Source organism: Bos mutus, chromosome 13 (assembly GCF_027580195.1).
Source record: "Bos mutus isolate GX-2022 chromosome 13, NWIPB_WYAK_1.1, whole genome shotgun sequence".
Lineage (NCBI taxonomy): Eukaryota > Metazoa > Chordata > Mammalia > Artiodactyla > Bovidae > Bos > Bos mutus.
In genome coordinates this window covers 40,132,658-40,142,264 of record NC_091629.1, presented here as the reverse complement: position 1 = coordinate 40,142,264, position 9,607 = coordinate 40,132,658, and the positions used below count along the sequence as shown (strand labels likewise).

General features: G+C 54.1%; 1 protein-coding gene across 1 annotated transcript in view; it reads left to right on the top strand.

The window, feature by feature from the left end:
* The first annotated feature begins 396 nt into the window (after nt 1-396).
* Nucleotides 397-9,607, top strand: part of CDH4 (cadherin 4) — a 479,129-nt gene continuing 469,918 nt past the window's right edge. The window contains 2 exon segments of the mRNA XM_070381465.1: nt 397-723; nt 2,969-3,080. Of these exon segments, the coding sequence (XP_070237566.1) occupies nt 667-723; nt 2,969-3,080 (169 nt within the window). The 5' untranslated portion in view covers nt 397-666.

Sequence of the window (9,607 nt, the reverse complement as noted above, 5' to 3'; positions counted from 1 at the left end):
GACTGATGGGCATTCCCAGCCCCCTGTGGGCTCAGGCCTCAAGCTGGATGAAGGCAGCAGAGGGTCCCCGTGCAGATCCAGAAAGCTTTCCCATGGTTTTGGAGCTGGAACGATCCTGCCTTGTTCAGACCTCACCAGCCTCCCCCGCCCCCACCTTTTTCCCTGAAGACTTTATGTCCTCGGCCCCTTCGGCTAACCGGGGCTCCTAATGCGCTAACCGGGGCTCCAGATGCACTGTCCGAGCTAGGTGGTACCTTGGGGCAGGTGGCTGGGGCGGGCACGTGAGGGGCGCGGGTGAGGCGCTGGGGGCGCGGCGCCTTTAAGGCCCGCGTCAGGCCGAGCGAACGAGCGCAGGGGCCGGGCGGCGGGGCGGGGCCTCGGCGGGGCTGCCGCGCGGCTTCACCTGCAGTTCCGAGCGCGCGGAACAGAGGCGCGGGCGGCTGCGAGGCCGGCGGACGCACCGGCCCGAGGGAGCGCGCCGCCCGCCGGACTTGGCCTCGCTCCCGGAGCCGGGCGGCGGTCGCGGCGGCGCAGCCTGGCCGGAGGCGCCGGGCCCGCTCGAGCGGCAGCGGCGTTGATCAGAGCAGCGTGATCCGGCCGGCTGCGGGGAGCCGGCTCCGGGCGCCGGGCATCGGGCGGGCGCCGGGGCGCGGCGCGGCGGGGAAGATGACCGCGGGCTCGGGCGTGCTCCTCGTGCTGCTCTCGCTCTCCGGCGCGCTCCGGGTAAGTTGCCGCCTCCCGTCCCGGTCGCCCGGAAGCTCAGGCAGCGCGGGGCCACTCCCGGAGCCGGCGGGGCTCGCCCTCGACCGGCGGGGCTCTCCCGGGCTTCCCTGGCCCGCACCGGGCGCCCCTGCCGCGCGCACCGCTGCATCCAGCCGGCTCCCGCGCTCCGCGAAGCCGCCTGCGGTAGGCAGGAGCGCGGAGCCGCCGGTGCAGCGGGGACCGGCGGTGCGGAGCGATGTGGGAGTATGGGTGAGCGATGGACGCAGAGAGCTCTACCCGAATCGGGACCCGCCGGGCATCCCTCCGTCACCCCAGGTCCGCGGCCGCTGCCCCGGAGCTCGGCTCGCCGGCGCCGGGGCAGGTTGCCCGCTGGCGGAGCCGGCGCGCCCTCCATCGCCGGCTCGCCGCGCTCCTCCGGAGTTGGCCAGCCCAGCCCGGGCCGGGGCTGCGGACGAGGGGGGCTGGCTGCAGCCGGCCGGACATCAGGGTGCTGAGGACACCCGGTCTGGCCGCCCCTGCTGGGGACTGGGTGCTCGAGACGCGGCGCCGCCCCCATCCTCGTCCTCTGACCGCTGGCAGGTCCATCGATGCGGATGGGCAACGGATGTGGACCGCTGGGCACCCTCGCCCCGGACTCCCGGCCGCGCCTGCCGCAGCCAGTGTCCGGCGGGGCCCTCGCCGCTCGGAGCGGGGTCGAGGAGCCAGGGGCCAGTCAGGAGCAGGGTGAGGTGTACCCGGAGCGCGGTCCCCGCGCCCGCCTTCCTCCTGCGGAGCCCGCGATCTCTGTCCCCAGCCCAGCTCCGCGTCCTCTGGGTGCAGGGCCGAGAGGGGCGCCTCTCGGGGAAGGCAACGGGGCCGCGAGAGTTGCAGAAACCCCCTCTCGTGGCCGATCGGCCTCGCTGCTCCTCCCGGGCCGCGCTGTTGTAACCTCGGAAATAAACAAGTGCCCGAGGCCGGAGGCCCGCTCTGAGGTTCGGGGCGCTCGGGTGCATTCGACCCACGCTCGCTCTCTCGGACGGGTGGAAACTTTCCTGGGCGAGTTAGCTTCCCCCCGTCCCCGCTCCCCGCTTTTTCCAAATAGCTCCCGGTCCTGTTTGGAGCTCCCTTGCCAGGCACGGGGCCGCAGTTTGGAGGTTTACGCGAGGAGTGACCCCGCACCCTGCTCTTCCTCCTCTCCGTGATTTTCCGTTGGGGCGCCGGGTCCAGGCCCGCGTCAGGGTGCCTGGAGCTCCGGGTCGGGGCGGCCTCTGGAGCCAAGGACTGGCGGGCGGCTGCGCGCCGAGCTGGTGGAGGCGGGCGGCGGGGAGGCGCGTTCCGCTTGGCGGCCCAGCGAAGGCGCGACTGTGGGGTGGGTGCGGGCTGCGCCCCTGCTCCTCGCACTCCAGGGAGCCGGCGCTGTGGCGCTCCTTCTGTCGCAGGGCTGGCTTCCCCGTTGCGCACGCAGTCTCTTTCTCCATTCCCCATCCCTACGGCTGACCTCGCTGCCACTCCCCGCAGCCTGGGAGGGGCCCTTCTCCCACCCTGCCTTCCGGGCCCCCAGGGTTCTAGACCTCCCACTGGGCAGGATACCCCAGAGTGCTGGGGTTGGGGGACAGGACAAGAGTACACCCACCTTTTTTCGGTCAATTACGGGAACTCTCTAGCCTGGTTAGGCTGGAGATGGGGGCTCCAAGAGTGGCCAAGCCTCCAAGAAGTGGGGGGAGAGGACTGGATGGTAGAAACCTCGCCCACCTCCCTACAGCCTCTCTGAGAGCCAAACTCAGAGCTGAGTCTCTGATAATCTGCTTTCACCCCTGCCCCTCTCCCTCCTCTGCGGCACCACAGGGAATAGACAGTCTGCTCCACCTCACCCAAAGCCTGAGTACTGGGTGGGAGGGGACATGGCCCTGGCAAAGGCCTCCTCCCTTGGCCTCCCCTCCTCCGTGTCTTCATTGGCTAACTCCTGGCTCTCTTGCCTGCCTATGATGGACAGTCCTTAGACCTTCCCTTCTGCCACGTGCTGGTGAGGCTCCATCAGGCCCTCTGCCCTGCCATCCGCCAGCCTGGCCTCCCTGTTGCATGCCCCTGTCGCTGGCTAACATGGTGACCACAGGGACAGACCCTGGGTTATGTCTGAGTGGAGACTCTGGTGGACCAAGGTTTGGCATAATGGAGCCCTTGAACACAGCAGGCCCTACTAAACTTGGGTTGGATGCAGTTTCTATGAACCTGTGTTTTTTCTAACCTCACTTATTTCCATTCTCAGGCCCACAATGGGGATCTTACAGCCAGGGAGACCTGCAAGGCTGGATTCTCTGAAGAAGATTACACAGCATTAATCTCCCAGAATATTCTGGAAGGAGAGAAGGTCCTCAAAGGTAAGGTGGATGTGGGAATGAATTCGCATACTGCACTCTGGACTAGGGAGACATTGCCACCTGCAGAACAAGAGGCAGGACTGGCTTTGAGCCAGGCTGTATGCGAAGCGAAGGTGGAGAGGTCAGTGGATATGCAGATCAGTCGACCTAAATGGCCTTTTGCATCACAGGTGAATGATTCAGAGTCCCTGTCATTTTTGAGTGAGGTGAATCATTTCCTGGGCAACAAATTGGAATTCGGATCTAGTGTCACCCAAATAATGTGCAGAGAGAGACTTTCTTACCAAGTATTTTTGTGTATGAAATTCTGGATTCTTAAATTATCCCTGCTTTGCAATGCATGATAAAGCAGACGATGTTGTTGGGGATGCGGTAAATAAGCCCACAGACGTTCTGTTCACAGACATGGCATGCGTTCTCATTACTGTCCCACTGACAACACGGAAACACATATGCAGGAGGGAGCTGCCATTAGCTCCATTGTCCCTGCAGCTCGACACCCACGCTTGTGACGGGGAACTCAGGGGCAGCTTCTGAACTCCAGTGACGATAGATCCTCCTGCATAGATCTGCTTCCCTCTCAAGACAAACTAAACTTTTTATTCACGTGGGAGGGGAAATTAATCAATTCTTTCTTCCTTGATGTTTTAAAGTGGCACGGCGAATACCTCAACCCTGTGCCTCCCCTCCCTGCATCAGTTTTCCAGAAGCAGATTTCAGCCAGTTTCAAAGTGACGGAGGGAACGAACTTTAGCAGAAGCATCAAAGCTGAGTTCAGTACCCATGACTAAACCACACTCAGGCTGCTGACTTTGTCCCCAGTTTTCCGCTTCAGGGAATTCAGAGTTTCTGCCCACCCCCAGCAGATCCTTTGTTGGGAGGGACTCTCACAGAGTGGGGGAATTCTTCAGATCCTCTCTGTGTGGACAGCTTGTTGACTTACAGGGTGTGCCTGGTTATATGAATCAGGATCTTATTTTGCACTCAGTCCAACTTTGCTAACTTATTTGTTGTCATCTGAGTTGACTGTCAAAATAGGGGATGTGATACTATTCCTTCTTTCATTGATTATCAAACAACAAAAAACAAAACAAAACAAAAAAACCCCAGCCTCTTGGCTGTGGGCCTAAAAGCAGGATGGGTGTGCTGCAGGAGTGGGCGTCTATGGGAAGAGTTTTCAAGAGATGCTCTGTTAATTGCACGGTACATGTCATTTTAGAAAGTGTGGACCGCCTTTCAGGATCTGTGGGTTTATGAGAATCCCTATGTATGCACGGAGAAGGCCCAGAAGATTCTCCCACATGTGCATTGTACTGCAGGCAAAACAGGAGCAGTTCACTGTGGTCCAGCTGTTTGAGTGTCCAGAGGCTGGCATACTTGCCACCTCCCCCATACGGAGCTAACCTTGATAAGATCCTGCAGTATCAGTTTTACTCAGGAATGTAAGAAAAATTGCCTCTGTCTCTGTAACAGCAGGTGCTACCACCTGCCATGGAAGAGAATGACACATTCTCATGCTTTTCATAATAAAATGAGAAATTTCCAGCTAGCATCATCCCTCTCTCCTGGTGGACTGCGCAGGTCCAGGCTGACTTGACCCTCTGCTCTTGGCCCCTGTGGTAGGGAAGCCTTGGTTGCTGGCTGGATGCTTGCCTGCCCCATATGCCCCAGGAGTCCATCGTGGTAGGTGAACTTGGACCAGCTCATGGGCTTCGTGGATACACAACTCATAGTCCAAGCATTTACCCCTGAGATGAGTGTCCCAACCCAACCCCAGTTGGGGGAAAATCACAGAGCATCTCCTTTACCTGTGAGTGCCACCTTCTGTCTGTGCTCAGGGACAGAGAGGTTTTATATCTTAGAAATAATTTTACACACGTGGAGGCAAAAGCTATCACTGCATACACTCGAGCTAGGGCAGATAAAAATTTATTTACATCGAAAACTTGGCAAATGATGAGACCACAGTGAAGATGCATGTGTCGAAAATAAGTGGCACAATATTTCTGTTATCCTGGTAGAAATCATGCTAAACAGATAATGACTACTTATAATTGAGTTATTCCAATGGAGAGAGCTTAACCTTAATTTGACAAGCGAAGCTTCACAGAGTCACCATTTTATTCTAAATGCACCATAAGCTGTTAACAACTGCCTCGAGGCTCCTTCTCTGCCCCAGTCAGCTCACCAGCAGCCCTGAACATCCACATTCCAGAAGGAGAGATTTGTTACACAGTAATTAACTTGTTTATGATAAATGGATGGAAGAAATGTCGTGGCATTTTGTTTTATATCTAAATGAAAAGCATTTGCATTTGAAAAATTTCATGCTAATTAGGCTTAAAATAGTTTTCCCCAATAGGGTAGCAAATACTATGGAATTGAGAACCTCTTGAATGGCGGGCTGAGTGCTCCATGGGGCACATGGGGCATCTGTTTAGCTGCTGTGTAATTCCTGGATCCACTCCACCTCATGGTTCTAGTCTGTGCCTTCTCTGGAGAGCACTCAGGGGTCACTGCAAACACTCTTACTCTGTAGATTCGTCTCCAGGATTGTTCACTGATGGCCATGATCACAGGTGCATGGTCGTGTCTAAAATAGGATCGTTAAGCCCTTTTCCTTTGGCTTCAAGGAAGTGTTCTCCATGCCATAGTTTAGCATGGGATAGGAGCTAAGCCGGTGTCTTTTTCTCAGCCTTGTTAATAATGAATGGTCAGCTGGGCTCGAGGCTGCAGCTGATGCACTGACCTGCGTTGCTGTCTCGTGGCGGGCAGAGTTCTGCAAAAACCCAGACCCCCTTCAAAGCAAAATCCCCCAAGGATGGGAGAGCAAGGGGTGGCTTAGTGGGAACCCAGCACATGTGGATCATATCTCTCTTTGCTCCTGGAGAAGAAGGCCACGTGTGAGTGAAAATGCTGTCTGCTGGGTCAGAGGAGGGGGATCTGAAAATTATCCTATGAATTCAGATAATACAGAACGAAGAGCTTTGTTTCTGGTGGCTTCATTTAATGCAATTACCTCAGAAAAGCCTTCCCTCTCCCATATCCAGGTTAGTTCATGACCATCTTGTGCCTTTAACCATACTCTGCTTCCTTATTAGAGAATGTATATTATCTGAATTTATATTTTCTCTCTTACTTAAACTGTAAGGCTCATGAGGGCAGCAATCCTGTCACTCTGGTTTAACATTTAGAATGTTCTCAGTCAACATTAGGATAAAACCCAATTAACAGAATCTTGAATGGAGGTTAATTTTTCTCATATAACCATGAAGAGATAGGTAGTCAAGGGATGATCAGATCAATAGTACCAATCTCATGCCTAATGTTTATTCTTATCATCCTACCATCTTAGTAATAGTTTGTCAGTGTGTTGCCTCATCATTGCAAACTGGCTGCTGTGGCTCCAGGCATTGCATTTGAGTTTGTAGCAAGCAAGAAAAAGGAAGGAGCAGTAGCACCATCTGCATCTCTTCCCTGTATAAAGAAAGTACACACTTTCTCAGAACCCTTGCAGAAGTTCTCACTGGGGACAGCTAGGTCATAGGCCACTCCCCGTGGATAGAGGTAGGGAGGCTGGGAAGCAGAGAACTGTGTGGTCTGATTTAGACCTATTATGCCCATCACTTGGTAGATGAGTCAGTTGCTACGTGGAGCATAATTGGGAGTCTTAGGAAGAAAGAAAGGAGAAATGTGTGCCGAGGAGGCAAGTGTCAGTGTCTGCTGCATGAGGTTTCTCTGGCCTCCCTACACCTTCCCTGAAGCAGAATGACAAGTAATGCATTGTCAAATGATTGAGTCATTTGAGTACCAAGGCACACCAAGGGAGGGATGGCAGAGAAGGGACCAGATGCATGCGGGAGTCTGGAATGGGTATGTAAGAACTCGCCATGATGTAACTAATGTGGCCAGATGTACCGCTATCTTATCTTCACAAGTATGTTAAAATAGCCTCTGTATCCTCCTCTGTGAAGACGAGTAACTCTTGCAGGATGGAAGGCATCACAGGATGTGTGGACCAGATGCTGAGCAAGTCTGACTGGGTGCCCATCACCCAGTGCCATGCCTGCATTGTGGGGCGGTGGGTATGCAACCAGCATTGTCGAATGAAGTCATGAATGAGCCAGAAAACGCTGACACTGCAATGTTTCTGAGTCCCCTCCATCAAATCAGATCAAGCAGGAGGTGCTCTGAATGTTTAAATAAACGGCACAAATGCGTGTGCTGAGCATCACTGGACACTGCGAGTTGCCTGTCCGATACCCATTCTCTCCCTCTTCCTCACTAACAAAACCTCTTCTCATCCATTTGGCCCACACTGAGACCCGTTTAAAATTCTCACACCTCCAGTAAACTCTTAAACCAAAGTGGCAATATGGCTTTTCTCTGGTCAGCAGAATCTACCTATATTATTCTGTTAGATGAGATATGTGAGAAAGCTGGTTTTTTTCTTGATGAAGAGGAACAGACCTCACTGGCCATACCTTCTGCCTTTTGCCCTTAGCTTTTTCTCCCGCTTGGAATATGGACATAATGTCTAGGGCAGAGCAGACATCTTGTGACTATGAGGATGGTGGAGTAGGAGCCAGATCTCAGGTGGCATCCTTGAACAGTTGCAGACCTCTGGACTCATTGTGCCCTGAGAGATGAGAAAAATGAGTGAGATGCCACAGTCGAGTCTTGTGGCATGCAGCCAAATGCATTCCCTGCTTCAGGGAGAACAAAAGAGCTATGCATGCTAGCAAGGGCCTGTCTTTCACTCTGGAAGCTCATAGCTTGTTTCATACTCTGCCTTGAGCCTCTGCTCATTCTGTGTTCCCTGGGCCTTGTCCTTACTCCTGCTCTAGTGGCCCTTCGTTCCTTTCTAAGTTAGTATCCAGACCCAGCACAGTGGATTGCAGAGAGCATGTCTGGGAACTCAGTAAATATTTAATAGGTGACGTCAAGAATCACAACTTCAAACTCTCTCTTTGGCCAGGATATGACTGAATCATTATATATATTAACCTAGGGCTGTCTATCTGATCCACCCATCACAGAATGTGAACTCTCTCCTGACTCTCTTAGCCACCATCTTTCAGGAAGCCAGGAGATTATGCCCTGGGAATCTTGGTCTTAACAAAGATGTGGAGAGAGTGGAGGTCAAACAGGACTGAACCCCAGTGGCTGGCTTCCCCTGGCTTGTGGCCAGGACATTCCTTGCTCTTGAAGCCAGAGGAGGCTTCTCTGAGCACCCAGCCCTCACTGCCTTCTGTCAGCAATGCCTCTGGGGCCCCTGAGAACGACTTCCGGAGCCTGTGGTGGAGATGCTCAGGCTGTCTTTGGGGCCAGCCTTACCTTTTCAAGGGCCCAGTTTTTAGGGTTTCTTAGCAGCCTTTCCCTGCTGTGATTCTGCCTGGTCACAGAGTTAAGGGATTTAGAAAAGGAAGTTTAGAAAGTGGCTTCTGTCAGATAAGAGGGCAGACCAACATAGTGATAAAGCATGGAAAGTCTGCTGTATGCACTGCCCACAGGCCAGAGCTCGTGCAGATGGAGGGCCCTGATAGCCGTGTGTAAATCCAGAAGGAGGCCAAGGTCTGTGGCCCCTGCCCTTGACTGCCACCCCGCATGCGGGCCTAGCTCTGCTTCCATTGCTCCCCCTGCAGCCTGGAGGGAGGTGTCCATGCCTGGCCTTCCGCTCTAGATCCAGAAGGCCATAGATCAAGAGCATCCCGCCCCTCTTGTCCCTGCCCCTCTCACCCCAGCCTCTCACCCCTGCCCTTCTCCTATCACCTCCCATTAAATAAAAATCTTCATTGCAGGGATGCCCACACCAGTCAGACATGAGGATGAGTGCCTCAGCCACACTGCAGTTTAAAGATTAAGAGTTTTGCATTCAGAAATATGTATTTTAATGGAGTTTTAAGATGAGGGAATGTGAACCTTTATGTAATTATAATCCTGAGTCCCAGCTGGATCTGTGACTGGGTGACGCTGCAAATGTCTTGTGGAATTCTCACAAAAGCCTGTCGGGGAGGTGGAGTTATTCCCACTGTATGGATCAGAAATCGAAAATCGGAGGTTGGGAGATTGTCGCAATGGCATGCAACTTGTCTATCTTCCCTCTTTGTCCAGGCCCACACCCACTCTCAGCTCATTTACATCTCCCTCTGTTGTGAATGGGTTGGTTTCTGGAGCAACCCATTTGAGTTACAGGCAGACAAGAGAACACCCCAGATGTTCTGGGCACCATCGTAAAATCAGCAATTATCAGGCATTCAGACGTGCTAATTGTTTCTCATCTTGGACGTTTGGAACAGAGGCCTGGTACACCCAGAAGTGCTTGATTGTGGCTGCTGATGTGTGAGGGTCCATCCGAAGTGGGTCCAAACTCGGTGGGCACTGTGGGCTCGCACAGCTCGCCCTGGGATTAAAAGAGCCAGGGTTCTGCAATGCCAGCAGGAGCTTTTGATTCCAGGCATGTGGCAAACAGTCCCTGAGCTGCATTGTCAGTCGGCTTCCAGACTCTGCTTGTGTCCAGAACATAG